The sequence below is a fragment of the Conger conger genome, chromosome 9, assembly GCF_963514075.1.
Source record: "Conger conger chromosome 9, fConCon1.1, whole genome shotgun sequence".
Lineage (NCBI taxonomy): Eukaryota > Metazoa > Chordata > Actinopteri > Anguilliformes > Congridae > Conger > Conger conger.
The window spans coordinates 55515493-55534293 of record NC_083768.1 but is presented as its reverse complement, the minus strand read 5'-3'; the positions used below and the strand labels follow the sequence as shown (position 1 = coordinate 55534293).

General features: G+C 39.6%; 2 protein-coding genes across 5 annotated transcripts in view; one reads left to right on the top strand and one right to left on the bottom strand.

Annotated features, from left to right (window-relative positions):
- LOC133136297 (lipid scramblase CLPTM1L) overlaps nt 1-2077 on the bottom strand; it is a 47663-nt gene extending 45586 nt beyond the window's left edge. The window contains exon 1 of the mRNA XM_061253651.1: nt 1523-2077. Within this exon, the coding sequence (XP_061109635.1) occupies nt 1523-1687 (165 nt within the window). The 5' untranslated portion in view covers nt 1688-2077. The remainder of the gene's footprint in view (nt 1-1522) is intronic.
- Nucleotides 2070-17538, top strand: mrs2 (magnesium transporter MRS2). Of its 4 annotated transcripts, none has more exons than XM_061253653.1 (11): nt 2075-2698; nt 3089-3171; nt 3310-3346; nt 3544-3656; nt 4196-4369; nt 4807-4937; nt 5822-5938; nt 14443-14595; nt 14862-14979; nt 16793-16906; nt 17266-17538. In XM_061253653.1, the coding sequence occupies exons 1-11, from the start codon at nt 2635-2637 to the stop codon at nt 17335-17337; spliced, it is 1176 nt and encodes a 391-aa protein (XP_061109637.1). In that variant the 5' UTR covers nt 2075-2634; the 3' UTR covers nt 17338-17538. The 4 variants fall into 4 exon arrangements, with proteins under 4 accessions (XP_061109639.1, XP_061109637.1, XP_061109636.1 ...); XM_061253652.1 differs by having other exon boundaries at nt 2075-2851; XM_061253654.1 differs by having other exon boundaries at nt 2077-2742.
- The last annotated feature ends 1263 nt before the right edge of the window (nt 17539-18801 follow it).

Below are 18801 nucleotides of genomic sequence, written 5' to 3'. Positions count from 1 at the left end.
ACATTACTTCGTTAGCGCTGGCATCTCTTATATAACTTTTATATAACATTCCCTGTGTAAGTTTGTGCCACAGTCTGCCCTAAATCAAAGTATACTTCTGAATAAAATCGTAAATCCATAACCACTTGTACACGGTAAATTGCAAGTGGTTAACCTCACAAGACATTTGGGAACGCTATGGAAATATTTATTTGTTTGTAATTATGCACTGAAGCCTATGTTGCGTTTATGTATGAAACAAGAGCACAAAAAAAGTTCATTTTATTAATCACTGGAGGTAACTGATTCCCTCACGACTAAATCGGAGGTGCTCATAATGATAACATTAAAAGGTCTTGTTGTTCTGGCTCTTTCGACGACAAGAAGCTGGCTTACAACATCTGAGCTAATTTCAGCTGTCTGAGTGTGATTTCACCAGGTGGTTCATGTAAACTATGTAGGCTACATGTCATCCTCCGAAATTAACGTTAAACCTATATTTTTGCAAGTTTTTGCTTTTTTGTTTTAATATTTTCCACCAGGGTTGTTTGAGACATTCTGAGACAACCGTTACAAATTTTTAAACAATCCATGTTTCAAACTTTTTGTTAATCCAAGTTGTGTATAAACAGAAACAAAACATGACCATGATTCAAATGTCTGTTTCCCTCTGGCAGGTATTTCGGTACTGTTGGTTATTTCTGCCAATGTTATTGTAGAGATATGACAATTTTTCTCTACAAAGCATTAGCCTCATTAATTTGTCGTTATCAAGATATTGGCTCTTTTTTGGGTGGTACCCAAAAGTCACTAGCAAGTGGAAATTCGAGTTTGTGTTGATTTTGGAACATCATATCATTCCCGGCATTAAACAAGGAAAAAACCTGATAATGTGTAGCTCTACACAATTATTGTCTACTTCCAGATTATGAACTCTGAACTTTATGAACTTTCACATTAGCACCACTTGGTGTATGACTTTCAAACTTCTAAGACTTGTAGATATTTTGGTTAAGAACAGAAGTAGATTGATCATAGTGCCAGAATACATGTTTTGAGGTTTTCCCCTGATGCTCCAAGATGCTCCAAAATTGACACAAACCCCAATTTTCACTCGCAAGCTACTTTTTTGCGAGCCACCATCTCTAGAACGACAAATCCAATATTAATATGTTTTGAATGTTTTCTCTTCAATATATTAAAGAACATTTAGACAAAGTTTGAGCAAAATTGGAGTGCAACCCCCTGGTTGATTTTTCACTGAATGGCCCGCCCATATGAAATATGAACACCCAATGAAGAACATTTTGTTGAAATTCGGATATTGCAACTCTGGTTGGAACAAAAACCAGCATACACAGGTGGTCCCCAGGACCGGGGACGGGAACCACTGGTATAGTGAACCACTGGTATAGGGTCACCACCCTGACAACTGCGACATCCATTCAACGGCTAATATACTGTACATGCCGCAGGACTAAAAATAGCAGAATGAAGTATGGAAAAGGCAATAAAATGAGAACTTCGCCAAAACGCCACTAACCTGTAGTCGAGGTTTTTCTGCGAGATAAGGAATGATGCAATTTTCGCCTTTGGGGTTCTCACAAGGCTTGGTGTATACGATGCCATACATCACCCAGCAGGTGTGCAACACGTAAACCACAAATACCCCAACAATTAGGGTCGTGAAAGAAGTCTTCTGAAACATGCTGTCCAGCGAGTCAACTAGCTAGTTTAAGTAGTGGGCATTGTGCATAAATGCTAAAAGATGAACTGTACATCAACATGTAAACACGACGATTTATCATTTACAAAAGATTCGTGTAACGTTAACAAAGGTCGATACTGGTTTCAAGAAAAAGTGTGCAAGGCTTTCTCGTAACTACCCCAGCATTCATGGTTTGCAGACTTAGCTAAAAAAAAAAAAAACACGCTTGACGTTTCACTGCATGAGAAGATACATTTCTACATGGAGTTGCGCGGCGATAGTTTCATAAATCCAGTAATTTCTTTCGTAACTACAACAGTGCGACTGGCCTTAAGAGCTTTTTCAGACTTCCTGGATGGACATGATGGCGGAAGTAGTTGGTTTCCGTGTTGTGCCCGCAATGCATTGTGGTCCATAACGCTGTCAAATCCCACCAGAAGCACTCAATTGAGTGCTGTGTATTTAGCTATAGTAGTTGACTGTATTTAAGACAGATGGACAGACAGAACACGTCTCATACATAGCTCAATAATTATCACGTTGTTTACATGCAAGGAAAATTAAGGTGGGATTGTGATGTGAACATTTATTCATTGCATGATATTGTTTGATTAGCGAAGTAATCTTAGCTCCCACAATTCTCTAGTTGTTAGCCAGCTGCCAGTTCGGTCAAGCAACTTGTACGACTTTCGCCGACTCAACATAACAATGGGATGATATTTTTATGTGATATTTATCAAGTCGTCTTTCTACTCTTGCGTTCAGCGAGCAAGCTTACAGGATCTCTTCAAGGTTACCAAAACTTTTTGTGGAAGACGTCACTTTTATTTATTTTTTTGTTCACTAACCCAAGGTTACCAAAACTTTTTGTGGAAGACGTCACTTTTATTTATTTTTTTGTTCACTAACCAAAGATTTAAGACTGGCTTCAAACACCAAAAAAGGAAATGGAGGTCTGCTTCAGACTGCTGTCTCAAGGTGGTCTATGGAGGACTCTGGAACAAAAAGCCGGCATGTTCCCTGCCCTCCTCTCCCACTGTTTAACTTGTAGACATGTGCGTAGGTCAAGTCATTTTGTCTGTCGGCCTCCTCCTCATCATTCCTTGGAGATATCTGCAATTGGTGGTTGCCGGGGTTTGCTGTTGCAAACGTCAAGTAGGAACTGTACGTGTTGTTTTTGGTATCCACATTAAGGTGTCCGTGGAGGTTAAATAAATATAATAAAATTGATTTATTCTGAACACACGCCATCAGTGATGTAGAATGTATTATAGAAGTTCTTCTTGTTTTATTACGAATTTCCTCATAAATTACTCACAGCTATTATTCCTAGCTTTATCTGTTAGTGAAGCGTGGAATTTAGCTAGTTGTGTTACTGTCTGATTTCTTTTTTTCATGCAGCATTTTCATGGCATATCCATCGGCACAGAGTAACAGAGACCTCCCAAGCATCCCTTTCTAGTGTGGTACCAGTATTTGTAGTGGTAAGGTGCACAGCTTATATACACACACACACACACACACACACACACATTATATTCAACCATTTTTTCATGTAATATTACTCACAAGACAAGAGTGCATATCAGATGTTATATGTATAACCTCTGCTTGCTACACAGATGAAATTTGACAAGGAAGGTAACGTGACCTCTTTTGGTAAGTGTAGGAAGAGAATCTGTGTTTCAGTAAGTGAATCTGCACAATTCATTATATACCATATCATTTACAGTAGCTGTAAAGTTATTATGTTTTTTTACCCATCACGCTTTGGTGAATCATTTTACAGCTAGTCTTTGGAATGCAGGCATGCAGGCAGCTCAGAATCTGAGAATGACCAACTGCTTTTCCTCTAGAGAGAAAAAAGACAGAGCTGTACCAGGAGTTGTGTCTGCAGGCTCGTGACCTGAGGTTCCAGCACGTCACCAGCATCATGGCTCGGAATAACTGTATCATTATCCGTATGGAGGTATAGATCCATTGCCACTTTGATATTGCAGGCCGAGCGGTTTTAGGCCACTGGCTACTACACAGACAATACAATAGCTCGAAGCACTACAAAGGCAATTCCCTGTATCTTTTTGCTGCAGAACATTTGGAAGCATTTTTTTTTTTCAAGTGGCTCAGTCTGTAAAAGTGCACACTGAAGGTCCTATCATCAGCCTTGGCTTCTGTTGTTTCATAGCTGACTGGGATGATTGGCCTTTTCCTGCCATGGGTTGTGCAGGCTTATGGACAGGATTTCTGCTCCATTCATTTCTCCCAATAACACCTGTTGGCTGTCATCCTCATCTGTTATATCTCTTCCGTAATACTGCACAGGCTGTAGGGCGTAATGTAGTCACTAGTTGGAGGACCACATGCACTTGAGCTGAAGGGCTTCTGATGTGCAGCTGGTATTGTGGTAACAGGAGAAGCACAATTGACAATTCTAAATTTGTGTGTGTGTGTGGTGGATGAGGCAGTTTGGCAAATACAATGTGAAACGTAATTTTTTGTTCATTCTAGTCTCTTAAAGCGGTGGTGACGCCACAGTGCCTGCTGATCTTGGATTTCCGCGGTATGGGGCTAGAACGGTGGCTGGTCCGGGAACTTGGGCCTCAGCTGGCTGGGGATGGAGCCCTGGCCACCTACTCATTGCCATTTGAATTCAGAGCCATTGAAGCTATCCTGCAACACAGGGTCAGAAATTAATTGTAGACAGTAGTGCACAATGTGTTTCGTAATGTCAAATATAAACTGTGATTTACAAAGGAACTGTAAATTATTTCTAAATATAATATACTAAAGCTATTAGCAAATTTCCAATTCAGGGCAGGTCCAAATGAATGTGGTCAGTATATGAACTGTGAGAAATGTATTGCTGATAGTAATAGTGCACGTACTAGTGCAGTAAGTGGCAGTGCTGTTGGGGAAATGGTTAGTGTGTACTGGGGGTAGATGTTGTCCAATGGCATAAGTTCTCAGTAGTGATACTAAATAACATCTAGTCATGGTGGTTCTGGGTAAATGCTCAGTAAACAGTGGAGGAAGGTCTACTGTAGTTCTGGGGGAATACTCAGTACCTGGTAATGGTAAATGCTCTTCCTCAGGTATGTGGTATGCACATGTCTCTGCAGGTGAATATACTGCAGGCCAGGCTGAACGAGGTGCAGCCTCAGATCCTGGACACGCTAGAGTCCCTGGTTGACCCAAAGCTTCTCTCTGCAGACCGTAGTAAACTACATATCCTCCTGCAGAACAGCAAGAGGCGAGTGAGCTCCTGCTTCCTGTCTGTCCATCCATCACACCTCAGCCAGGGAGTCAAATAACAAAGAGGGAACATAGCAAATCTTTTATGTATTGTTAAAGGGGAAGTTCACACCAAAGTAAAATTTAAGTATGTTTCTACTTACCCAGAGTACTACTGTACCTATCCATCCTGATAGTTTTGCTGCAATGTCACACATTTTCTTAATGCTACATGTGTGCTCTTTAGCCAATAGTTTTGGAAGTGTGTACAATGACACCATGAGGAAAATTGTTGTAACATCGGTCACATGCCTCTGAAGTCACATGGTCAGGGATTTCTATGGGCCTAAAATGTCATAAATATGTGTTAGTACTGCAAAAGTTAGAATTACTAGACCATCTTCTAGTATCTTACATGAAGCAAAAGAACAAAGTCCACAGGAATTAAGTGGTGTCAAAGCTGTAACGTGCTAACAAAATGTCTATGTGGAGGTAAAATATTTTCCCTTTATCAGAACAATTTATTGTGTGTAGCTTGTTAAACAGAAGAAAGATAACTAAACAAGCACAGTCTCCTTATAAGAAGAATAAGATTTGTGCAATCAGGGACATGTACTGTAGTTCTCATACTTGTAACTGTCATGTTACAACTGTCTGTCATGTTAAATACAGGGGCGGCCTGTAGTGTAGTGGATAAGGTAAATGACTGGGACACACAAGGTCGGTGGTTCTAATCCCGGTGTAGCCAATAAGATACGCACAGCTGTTGAGCAAGGCCCTTAACCCTGCATTGCTCCAGGGGAGGATTGTCTCCTGCTTAGTCTAATCAACTGTACGTCGCTCTGGAAAAGAGCGTCTGCCAAATGCCAATAATGTAATGTAATGTAATGTAATTTTGCTCAGTTTATCAGAACTGGAAACGGACATCAAAGTCTTCAAAGAGTCTCTGTTGAAGATCCTGGACGAGGAGGAGCTTGTTGATGAGCTATGTCTCACTAAATGGACGGACCCACAAGTGTTGTAGGTGATATTCTGCATGGCCTCATTTTTGTAAAGTGTGTCTAGATATACACTCAGTGAGCATTTTATTAAGTATTTATTTATCTGCTGCTGTAGCCCATCCACTTAAGAGATTTGACACATTGTGTGTCAAAATTCCTCTCTTGACCGTTAGGAGTCCAAAATTACCTAATGTACCTTTAAAGGAGCACTGTCACACTTGTTTCAGTTGAGATTATTTGGATTAGTGGAAAGTGTGTTGGCCTTTTTAAAATCACTGTCAGTGTAGCCGTTTCCTAAATATAGGGCAAAACGTCTAAGGGCAAAGTGGACATTTGATTTTAATCTCCAGCCTGTGTTTCCCAGAAGGTAATGGGCATTCAAACTCCACCCTTGAACGCAGAGACTGGTTTATGGTCGGGCACCCATTCAAGCTATCACATGAAAACTCTGATATTTGTTAGCATACAAGTATCAGATAACCTAACTTGGTTAGCCTGAGTGATATGGCAGACTTCACTGAGTTAGAGGACAAGCTAAAAAAAATTACAACCTTACAGTTTTGAATTGGAATTTACAGAGGAAGAATTGCATGAGTGAGAGAGACAGACAGTGGAGGATGAGGCAGCCAAAGCTAACCAAGAGCAGAGAAGTTGGAACAGAAATTGATGTCGGTTTGGGAACTGTGAACCCATGCCTACCAAGACGGAGAGCCGTTGCCGCCACGAAAAGGATCGAGGGCAACAGATGTTGGCAGAAACCAAACACAGAGCTTGTATCACTGCCAATAATAACTTAGAACCCTTTATTCCACTTATACCATGGCTACTAACCAAATAAATAATTCTGTGCTTATTTTAAATTCCTAATTAATTATTTTGAGAAAAGAGTATTACAGTTATACATTCACTGAGCACTGAGAATTATATGGCTTCCTTCCATGCCCTCCTATCATCTTTCTATTACTCTGTCTCTCTAGCAAAATCTTCCAACTTTCACCCTTGGAAGGCGACTCAGGCAGTAAGAGCAGTCGTCTGGCAGTCGGAGGGTTGCCGGTTCGATCCCCCGCCTGGGCTGTGTCAAAGTGTCCCTGAGCAAGACACCTAACCCCCAAATGCTTAAAATGTACCAATTATGTGTATTGTTACTTGCTAGTAATTAATGCTCTGTAAAATAAACTAAAAGAGGTAACAGACGCCAGGTTTAATAATATATGTATTAAACAGACTTACAAGCACAGAACTTATATGGGGTTGAGCTAACGGGAAGTAGGTAGGACAAGGTATGCTAGGTGTGTCTGTGCATGTGTGCTAGCGCACGTAAGCACACTAGTAGCTAGCTTGGGTGGAGAATTGTTAGCTGTGAGAAAAGATACTACTGCGTAGTTTAAGTCTATACATACACAAAAAATCAGCCAGAAAGTGCATACTCCTTAACCCCATTACCACCCTCCACCAATCCGTGCCCCGATCTTTATGGACTCCCTCCCTGCACTGTCCCATTTTCAAAGTGTAGGAACAAAATGGCTACTCCGCCCTCCTCCACTCCCTCAGCGTAGTGTACAATGTATGTTCCAGCGGAAGCCTTTTCACATTTCTAGGTGACATGTTCATGCTCACACCTACATACTATGAAAAGAAAGTGCAGATAGCAGGGAACTTGAATTCCCCCAATTAGACGATGTTTTGAGCGCAAAGGGAGGCCCTACCCAGTATTAGTATAGTGTTCCTAATAAAGTGGTCACCGAGTGTATCTTTTAAATGCAATATATTTTGGAAATGCAACATGCTATTGATACTGCCCCTTCCTGATTATTATTATTATTTTTATTTTTGCATGTTTGTCACACTTAAATGTTTCAGATCATCAAACAAATTTAAATATTATTCAAAGACAACACAAGTAAACACAAAATGCAGTTTTTAAATGAAGGTTTTTATTATTAAGGGAGAAAAAAAATCCAAACCTACATGGCCGTGTGGCCCCCTAAACCTAATAACAGGTTGGGCCACCCTTAGCAGCAACAACTGCAATCAAGCATTTGCGATAACTTGCAATGAGTCCCTTACAGCGCTGTGGAGGAATTTTGGCCCACTCATCTTTGCAGAATTGTTGTAATTCAGCCACATTGGAGGGTTTTTGAGCATGAACCGCCTTTTTAAGGTCATGCCACAGCATCTCAATAGGATTCAGGTCAGGACTTTGACTAGGCCACTCCAAAGTCTTCATCTTGTTTTTCTCCAGCCATTCAGAGGTGGACTTGCTGGTGTGTTTTGGATCATTGTCCTGCTGCAGAACCCAAGTTCATTTCAGCTTGAGGTCACGAACAGACGGCCGGACATTCTCCTTCAGGATTTTTTGGTAGACAGCAGAATTCATGGTTCCATTTCACTTTTTCACACAGGGCCATGTAGGTTTGGAATTTTTCTCCCTTAATAATAAAAACCTAAATCATTTTAAAATAATTTAAAAACTGCATTTTGTGTTTACTTGTGTTGTCTTTGAATAATATTTAAATTTGTTTGATGATCTGAAACATTTAAGTGTGACAAACATGCAAAAAATAAAAATAAAAATAAATCTGGAAGGGGGCAAACACTTTTTCACACCACTGTATAATCTGGCATCCGCTTTTACTCTGTCTAGCTAATGTACAGGCTACATTGAAGTTGTTTAATTCCCAATTCCTTTCTACCAAAAAATCTACCCAGGTCATTTACTGCAATATGCAAACAAGCTTGTATGTAATTCAAAGGCATACTTTACTATCTCGATGGGCGACAACCAAGCTAGACCTGGTCCGTACTGCAATGTATGTACTAGAGATGTGGATGTTGTTAACATTAGCTTATCAGTACAAACATTAACTGAATATTAAAGTAAACAAATATTTGTTATACAACTAGCTGAAGTCAGCTGTCCCTGGTGTTAAATCCAGCGACGACCAGCTTGAGATAGGCTAAATTACCCATCTGTAACACAGCCTGAGCTGGTCAAACCATGTTGAGTATGGAGCTGGTCTAACTGGTCAAGCAGCTGTTTCAAAACCTAGCTTAAGCAGGGGTTCATATTCAAAGCTTTCAAAGCTGGACAGGGATGTAATGTTACAACGTTAAATGACAGGGATGTAACGTTATGACATTAAGTGACACAGAAACCACTGCCTGCTATTCACATTCCTCCACCTCAGTAGGCAGCAGACTGCCGTTAAGCGCTTTGCTGTTGTGACGTCACGCTAATTTGTCATTCTGCCATTTTGGCTCCATATGGCTCAGGCAATGTATAATCGTTTGTTCCATGTGTCACAATGCTTGCAGTTGCATCACGTCTTAAATTAGAGTCACTGGCTAGCAGACGAGTTAACTTCACTGTTCATTTTCAATGGCGCCACGTTTTAGAGAATATCAATTTTAATAGCAACTGTAGCACAGTTATACTCACTTTATACAATACTCTTGTTGGACCAAATTGGAGAACTGTGTGCAGTTCTGGGGAATCCACTATAAGAAGGACATAGAGCCACTGGAATAGTTTCAGAGAAGCGCAACCATATTGATTCCATGCATAAAAGATAAGTTACAAAGATAGACTGAGGATGCTTAATCTCTTTCATTTCAGTAAAAGGAAGCTTTGGGAGGTTTTGTATGAGGTTCTTAAATTCATGATGAGTTCATGTTGAGTTCATGTTGAGTTCGGTTAGCAGAATGAGAGGGCACAAATGGAAATTGGCAAAGAAGAAATTCCGTACAGATATTACGGAGTATTTTTTCACACAGCGAGTGGTCAATTGGTTGTTAGATTCTATTTAGCTTTTCGGCAAATTAGGCAGTAGATACACTTAGTGGTAGGAAAAGCCGATGATTGCTGAGCTGAATGGCCTGTTCTCGCCATTACCATATGTTATGTTATGTTATGTTATGTTATAACATGAAAACCTGCTTTTTGGAAAATGCACTAGTCCGTTTAAATGTAGGATGTGTTCTAACTGGGTGGGAAACTGTATAACACTGTAAAAAGTTTGTTGAAGAGCGTGCCATGCCTCTGTTAATCCACATCCATTTACATCCATTGCTCCAATTTAACCCCCTGTCACTAACTAGAGTTCAGCTGATGTTAACCATGCAGTGTCCATCTTAGTTAATGTTAATTTATCTAATGTTAACATCAATGTTAGCGACCCTGTCCGTCGTCTTTAATGTAGCCTATATATGTGGAAACTATGACTAGACCACATCACATTCATTTGTTGAAACCAAACTGTTTCTATAGTGATATGGAAAAAAACAGCATCTTAAACAAGGGATACAGGAGACCGGCCATTTACTTTTTGTTCTTGTTTTGGTGGGCGAGAATTTCTTTAAAGGGAAAACATTATCCAGTCCTAGCGCTGGGTCTCATCAAGACAGGCATTTTGACAGACCACTTTTCACTGGAATATCCGGCAGGTTATCGGTCATAATAATTATAGTATCTAGACGTGCTAAAAAGACAAAAGGTTTTGGAGAATCCTTTGTTTTTAGATGGCAATACAATTTTGTTGACGGTTAACACGTTGTTATGTTGTTGTTGCTAGATAACGTTGACTGAATTGATGCCGTTATGTTCAGTTGTGAATGGAATCTTAAATTGTGTTGGATGACCTTGTGTATTCATTTTGAACGGTGATGAGGCCACTTTCACTGCAAGTACTTCATAGCTGTGGATTATTACCGTGCATTTACTGGGGAATATTGCACACCTCTCCAGCCAACCAGAAACGAGTATTTAACCATGCCAACCAAAGAGCCAACCTTAACAAAGCCATGATATAATAACCTATTATTCACAATGGTCCTGTTCACACAAAAAATGGGTATTGGAATTCTTATTTATCCTTTGTATCAGCGGGAAAGTTCATTAAAAGACATATTTCTGAATTAAGTAGTCATCTTTATTGTCTTTATTGTTAGTTAACACAAGCCTAAAACAACCTTAAGATAGAATTAAAAGCAGATGGCTGAATAAGAGCCATCAAGTAATTGTGCGATTCATAATCCAAATATTCAAATATTAGTTTCAATAATCGATAGATTATTCGACTATCAAAACAATTGCAAGCCTCAAACGTCTGTCACAAGCACGTCCATGTAGGCAATCAGGAAAATCGGCTTTCGTTCTCATCTGCCTGCTTACTTTTGGTTAGGTGTAGACGCCAGTAAAGGGTATCCAAAGAGTGGAAAATGTATCTTGCATCAGATTTAAAAAATATTTAGCTACGTTGTGAAATAAAACAATTTTTCTACCATTTTAATGGTTTGTTTTATTTGAACTGTTATGTCAACCTGGTACACCTAATATCATGGCCTACACTTTATAGTAATGTTAGCTGTTTTGGTATTTGTAATATCCAAATTAATTTATTTAACCCAGTTCATTTAACCACAGAGTCGTATAGCATACTCTGTAAGTGGCATCACATAGGCTACGACTTTTTTACCGAGTGGTAGCCTACCCATTTCTACACAGAAACGTGTGCATTCTCAGTCAGTGCATTGATGGGAATTTGTAAACTACCAATTGCACAAAGGACTGTTGGGAAACCAAGTAGTGTGAAATTTCACGTGACTAGCCTACTGTGTTGGGCTTGGATAACCGAATTGAGTTTTAACACGTTGGTGCTTTACAGACGTATCTGGACGGAATGTGCTTACTCCATTGCCTGAAACCCCTAAGAAAACAGTTGCTCGGAGTCATCAACCATTACTAAAAAGATTTCAAGGAATATTTCTGAACAAAATACCAGAGAGTAGAGGCTATTTAAAATACACGTTTGTTGAACTTTCCAGAAGTAAATGGTTTAAAAAGAATTAAAGTATAACCTACCACTTTAGCATGCAGATCTTAGAATAAATTGTATTCTTCCTGGACCTTCTGCAATCTAGCTGCACTATCAGAGGAAATTGCATATTTCTGAGGGAGAAAGTTAGTTTTGTGAGAGGTATGTAGTCGCCGCAGGTTTATTTTTGTGATTCGCAAGTGACAAATTTTCATGAAGCGCGCTTTGATAATATATTGCGATCTGCAAGTGAAAATTCTTGCAAATTGCTTTCGTGAAATGAGCCCCAGGAGGGCAACGAGTGAGTAAATATCTAGTTAACAAGCTGTATCAAAATCTTGGTTGTGGATAAATAAATCTTGGTTCCAATTAACAGCCATTGCCCTCGATCCCATTCGAGGCAGCAAAGTCTCTCCGTCTCGGTAGGCATGGGTTCTCAGTTCCCACACTGACATCAATTTCTATTCCCACTACTCTGCTCTCTTTTAGCTTCAGCTGCAATGTCCTCTGCTGTCTGTCTCTCTCGCTCACGCAATTATTCTTCTGTAAATTCCGGTTCAAAACTGTAAGGTTATATTACTTCATCAAAATCGAAATGCTTGTCCTCTAACTCGGCAAAGTGATAGCTGTCCGTTATATCGTTCAGGCAAGTTAGATTACTTGATATTTGTTTGCTAACGTTACTGTATTTTTGTAGGAGTTTCATGATTGCCTGGATGGGTGCCTGCCCATAAACCAGTTGAGGCAAGAGATTCAAGCCAAACATGTTTGCCCTTAGAAGTTTGGCCCCATATTGAGGAAACGGCTACACTGACGATGATTTTAAAAAGGGTTACACACAGACTTTAAGCATTTTATCCAAATTATTTTAACTGAAACAAGCGTGACAGTGCTCCTTTAACAACATGTTTTAACCCGCAGAACTGCTGCTCACTGGATGTTTTTTGTGCGATTCTCTGCAAACTCTAGAGATGTGTTGTGCGTGAAAATCCCAGGAGATCAGCAGTTTCTGAGATGCTCAAACCACCCTGTCTGGCATCAAAAATCAGTGCACGGTCAAAGTCACTTAGATCACATTTATTCCCCATTCTGACATTTGGTCTGAAAAAGCTTTTAGTTGCTGCCTCATGATTGGCTGATTAAATATTTGCATTAACAAGCTGGTGTACGGGTCTACCTAATAAGTGGTCAATGAGTATATGTGAAGCTTTTACAATCAAGAGATGTATGCCGATACTATGTAATTTATTGTTGTCTTTTTGATTTATATTATATTTTGATGTCATTACATTACATGCCATGTCACCTCAACTAACTGCTTGACAACTGCTTCAGAAAAAACTAATAACTCCAACATCATGATTTCTACCTCAGATGTGGCCAAATCTTTTCTCCAAATTATCACACACCTACTGGAGAGGGCAGATCCGTACACTGGGCTTGCCTTCACACATTTGATTAGGGAATTATTGGGCTCCAGAATTATTGACGCCCCTGACTAGTAATGATCAAAAACTGCTTCAACACTTAAAAATAAACAATATCATTATTGAGATAAACATGAAAATACTGTACTTTATTAATGTTTCAATGGAACCAACGAAAATATACAGCGCATTTTGGCTGACAATCTGGTTGCCACAAGGCTAAGTCTAAGGCTGTAGATGGACTTTCCAGCAAGACCACATACCAGTACTCTCTTTCTTAATGATGTTCAACACAGTTTGTTTTCACAGTTTTTTTCTGATTTCTCTGCCTCCTAATGGCTTACTTGACTTTCAGTGACAAATGCCAATAACAGCCTCCAAAGGCAATTAAAAGCCTGGAATCAAGACTAGATACTGAATAGCTTATAGCTTTACTAAGATAGCGATTGAATACACCTGACTAATCAGAAACAGCTGAGAAGCCTTAGAATTACTTTTGGTCCCCTAAAATGGGGGGACTGTATAAAAAGGTATGTAATTCCTCCACGGATCACCCAATATGGATGTGAAATCCCTCAAATTAAAGGTGACTGTATGCACTTTGACCTTTGTATTCATTGTTTTATTTCAAATCCAATGCGTTTCTTTTCAAATCCAAAAATCTGTGGTGGCTAGGATGTAGCGAACCATGCCTGTTGCAGTTCAGTTGGGTCTGTTGCAGTTTGGTTCGTGTCCGTTGCACACCGAGGACCGGGGTTTGATTCCCCGTACTGCCAAAGGCTGAGTTTGGCTGGCTCATATGGAGCGGCATAATTGGCTCACAGAAGGGGGGAGGACTTAGCAGGGGGAGGCTTGGAGATGGTGTGTCGCTCTTTGGATTATTATATCCATTCATGCTGCTGGGGGATATGGTCGTATGTATGTGGTGTATCCTAGATAGCAAGGGTAATTGGTATAGATAGGGTAAAAATTGGGAGAAAGAAACTGGAGAAATCTGGAAAAAAAATTAAAAATAAAATCCAATGAGCCAAAAGAACAGAAATTGTACCACTGTCCAAATACCTATGGACTGCCATGAGTTTTTCTGACATGACACATCAAACCCTTGGAAGATTTTATGCTTTAATGTTCATATTTAGATTACATTTTAGATTCGTATTATTATACTCACAAAATGAAAGAAATTGATAAATGGGCATGTTTCATCCAATGGTTTTCCTATAGTTGGCTGTTTGTCTGACTTATGCAGTTATGCATAAAGCTATATGTGTGTGTGGAGGCAGTGAGGAGAGCAGCCTCGGAATAGATCACGCAGAGGAGATGGAGCTGCTGCTGGAGAACTACTTCATGCAGGCGGAGGACCTAGGCAACAAGACACGAGAGCTCAAGGGCCTCATTGATGACTCGGAGAGTGTCATCTTCATCAACCTGGACAGGTATGCAAATTCATGTTTCTACCAGCTCCTCAACTGCCATTTACTCATCACTGCTAAGTAAAATGTGGGAAGCAGCCATTTCAAATGGATGACCAGCAGATTGGGTGCAAGATTTCAGTTTGTGTGTTCAGTAGCAAATAGTCATATGCTCATTTAATACACTGACACTAAATTTTTATTCTGTAAATTGTGAGTCCTTTACATTGTACCGATGGCCGTAATCCTTGTAGAATCATTTCTATTCTTTTGTGATATTTCCCATTTAGCCACCGGAATGTGATGATGCGGCTGAATTTGCAGCTAACCATGGGAACCTTCTCAGTCTCTCTCTTCGGGCTGATGGGTGTGGCCTTTGGAATGAACCTGGAGTCCTCATTTGAAGAGGTGAAATGATAATTGTGTATGTCACTGTGGCAAGAAAGAAGTATTACATTTCAATAACCCAACGCAAAGGCTCAATGAGAGTTAGGGGATTCATGGCAGAGTTACAGTCTGTAGTGTCGGGTCATCTATGTGTTGGCGGACCAAGGACTGAATCCTTGGCAACACTTTTAGAAAGGTTATTGTGAGTTCCTTGTGTAAAACCACCAAAACCTCACCTCCGTCCAACCCTGTGGAAGTTGGAAGCAAGCCAGTTGAGAGAGATGGAAATTAGAAAATACTTTGCTGATTTTAATCAGTTAATTCAGTTCAGTACAAAGATTCTAGTGATTAACTATGTGATTCATTCACGCATCTGCACAAATATTCCAAGTAGCACGTTCAGTTCACAAAAAGTAAAAGCATCTTACCTCATATAAACCTTTTGTATTTTTCCTTGTAGTTCGTTTTCTGGCACATGCTACTGTATACATTTTGGTTTCACCATGTAGAAATTACAGCAGTGTTTATACATAGTCCCCCCATTTCAGGGCACCGTAATGTTTGAGACACAGCAATGTTATGTAAATTAAAGTAGTCATGTTTAGTATTTTGTTGCATATCCTTTGCCTGCCATGACTTTCTGATGTCTGTGACCTATCAACATCATCGTTCTGGATATCTTATTTTCAGGTTGGCCTACAAGCGATATCTCTACAAGAATTGGGGGGGTGGAACTAGATTAAACCGTTAAATTATGCTAATGCAGTAAAGAACACATTTGTTGGCTAAATAGTTTTAAGTTATCAATGTATCAACTGAGCCTCAAACCACTGTGCTGTTGACACATATGCAGTAGATACGAAAATAATGGTTTCTCCTGACACATTTTCCTGTTGAACTCAATGTAAAAAATATTCAGGAGAATAGATATATATATTTTAATAAAGGTTCATCTGTAATGTCCAATATTCTGCAGCTGTAGCCACATGCTCCCACAGCCAACTTGGCAGAGTAGAGACCTCCTCTTACAGAGTGGAGTCAGAAGAGGACCTGTAATATCTAAACTCTATCTGAGGCTCATTCATAGACCACAGGAGTCCAATTGTTTTGTTTATTTATTTATTTATTTATTAATTTTTGGGGGGTATTCCATTCTTTCTCTAATTTTGGACCTTAAAAAGCATTTTTTGAAAGTTTTATTCTTTGCATCTGTCAATTTGGAATCCTGAATTGATTTGTATGAGATCCTCTATAAAATCCCTTGGCCATCTGGGAGTGCAACAACAAGCACTCCTCTGAAATGCATTTACTGCTACTTTTTCTTTTCACTTTGCAGTCAGCTGAGCTGTGCAGTCATGGAGGTGTATACTTATTGTGCAGTTGGTACATGCAGACAATGGTTTGTCTTATTAAAATTAGACTACAGCTCATTATACAGCACCCTATGGCTGTCAGCACTGGAATTGTTAGGATTGGGAGCCAGCCAAGGATTGTGAGGCTCAATAACATAAGAGAGGTGACAAAGAGGACATATGGTTTTTTTCAACAAAAAAGAAAGAAAGGAAATAAAGCTTTTTTTTCAGTAAAAAAGTTGCATCAAACATTCTTAAAGTACTGATTTGTTTCATAATCATTTCAAAGTGCACAGTAGCCTGATGACCTATTGGCAGAGAAAGCCCATTCTGAAAATATATTTAACTGGTTATGGGCGTGTTGATCCCAATATATTTTGAGACCAATGGAAATCACTATTGGCCATTTGTAAAATGCATGCAACTTCTGCATTGAGAAAAGCATTGACTAATTCTTCTGTCTGTGGATATTGTGTTGGCAGGATCCACGTGTGTTCTGGCTGGTGACAGGGTTCATGTTCCTGGGAAGCGGCCTCATCTGGAGGCGCCTGCTTTCCTTCCTGGGTCGCCATTTGGAGCCATCCTCGCCACCCCCGGTACCACACCCCACCTTTTGACTGGCAGAATTCTCCCTCATTAATAGTTTATAACTGGACATTTATGTACTTTAATTTTATCTGGTTTTCTGTTTAAAACCATTCTTTCTACAAACAAGCGGTGTCAACAAGCGGCAGATGGGTTCCCCTACTGAGTCAGGTTCTTCTTTGCCACTGTTGCCCGAGGCGTACTCTTGGGGCCCGGTTTCTCTGTAACGCTGCTTTGCGACAAAGGCCCTTTGTAAAAAGCGCTATACAAATAAAATTGAATTGAATTGAATTAATAGCGTTGTTATGGTCTTGTCTGCATTCGGCTGTGGTTCATCTGACAGCTTTTTCTCTTTCCTGTATTGCTGTAGATCGCATCAGTGTGGAAGAAGGGTCCGATAAACAGCCTGAGGCCACTGGAAAGTAAGGGTGGAGGGAGATGAGGGTATAACCCCCCCAAAACAGTAAGAAGTAACTAGCATCAAGTAGGATTCCCTGCAACCACCTGCATTTCCACCTGCAAGCTAAATCTGTACCACTGAAAGTTGTTTTAACTGTGTAAAAATTGTTTTTATTTTTCAGCAATGAAAAATAACCAGTTTATTATGTATATGTTACTTCATATTACATGTAGCATAATGATTCTTTTTTTTGTATTATTTCATTCTACTGTTATAGTAAAAGCATCATACAAAACTACATAACTTGCTGAATCTCAGTCCTGTAGTCCTGTAATTCTATATATTACTGTGGATGGAAGGGGAAGGGAATATAGTCTGGGAATATATAGGGCAAGATTTACGCATATGAAAGTCGCAGCGGAAGCCTGGGTATGTTGGTGCGGTCACGGTCTGCCTTAAAGTAACATATTATTTACAAAGGCTACAGCTCATTACGCAATCAGGAGCAGAAAAATGCATAAAACATTGGTTAAACATTAAACTTGCTGTAAGCGCTGTAAAGGCAATAATAAAAATGCGTAAAATGTATAGAATGGTTGCAAACTTGCCAGGAAGAGGATGCAAATGTATATTATCCCCACGGATGGCAAGGAAGATGGGAAGAGAGGACATAAGTAACCCAAGGATCACAGCTTTAAGAATTGCAGAGATTGGCTGCTTCTTGGGGTCACCAAGTCTAAAAAAAGTATATAAAATGGTACCTCCATGGAAGGGTGGCACAAAGGGAACCCTTAACTGAGCACAATAAATAAAACCAAGCATCTGGAGTTTGCCAAATATCATTGGAATTATGAATGGAAGAGGTCAGATGAGACAAAATAAAACAATGTAGCCATACACACCATCAACATGTTTGACAGCAAAATGGGATGCATACAAGGAGCACCACATACCTACTGTCAGTTATGCCAGTGGATCATTGATGTTTTGCTGCCGGTGGTCCAGGGGCACCATTTAAGATCAATGGCACAATTAATTCAACAGACAACTGCAGTTCCAGGCAGCAGTTAGTTTACAGCACTTTTTGTGCATGTTTGTCAAGGGTGCCAATAATTCTGGAGCCGATATGTATACTTGTATGAGTTGTAAAGGTCTGGTTAAATTTCCCTTTTTGAGGAATTTTTAGGACAATTTGGGAACTTATACTAATTAATATTTTTTCATAAATCATTTGTTTATCTTTGGCATTTTATTTATTGGACTTATTTGAGGAGTTAGTGAAAATACTTATTAATTATCACATATGTCGCACTGAATGGTTTCAGATCATTAGAAAAATGAACCCAAGTAAACACAAAACACAGTTTTAAAACAATCTTAGCATTTACTTAATGAAAAGAATGATCAAACAATGAATCACCCCTGTGAAAAAGTAATTGCCCCTTTAAACACAATGACTGGTTTCACTACCTGTAGCAATAAATTATATTTTTCAATATGGTTCTT

What these genes read in the sequence shown, in the direction of transcription:
- mrs2 (XM_061253652.1), top strand. Translation starts at nt 2,635, where the DNA reads ATGGAGGTCTGCTTCAGACTGCTGTCTCAAGGTGGTCTATGGAGGACT. An exon ending in TGGAGTCCTCATTTGAAGAG is followed by an intron (nt 14,980 to 16,792) that starts GTGAAATGATAA and finishes TTGTGTTGGCAG; the next exon opens with GATCCACGTGTGTTCTGGCT. An exon ending in AGCCATCCTCGCCACCCCCG is followed by an intron (nt 16,907 to 17,265) that starts GTACCACACCCC and finishes GTATTGCTGTAG; the next exon opens with ATCGCATCAGTGTGGAAGAA.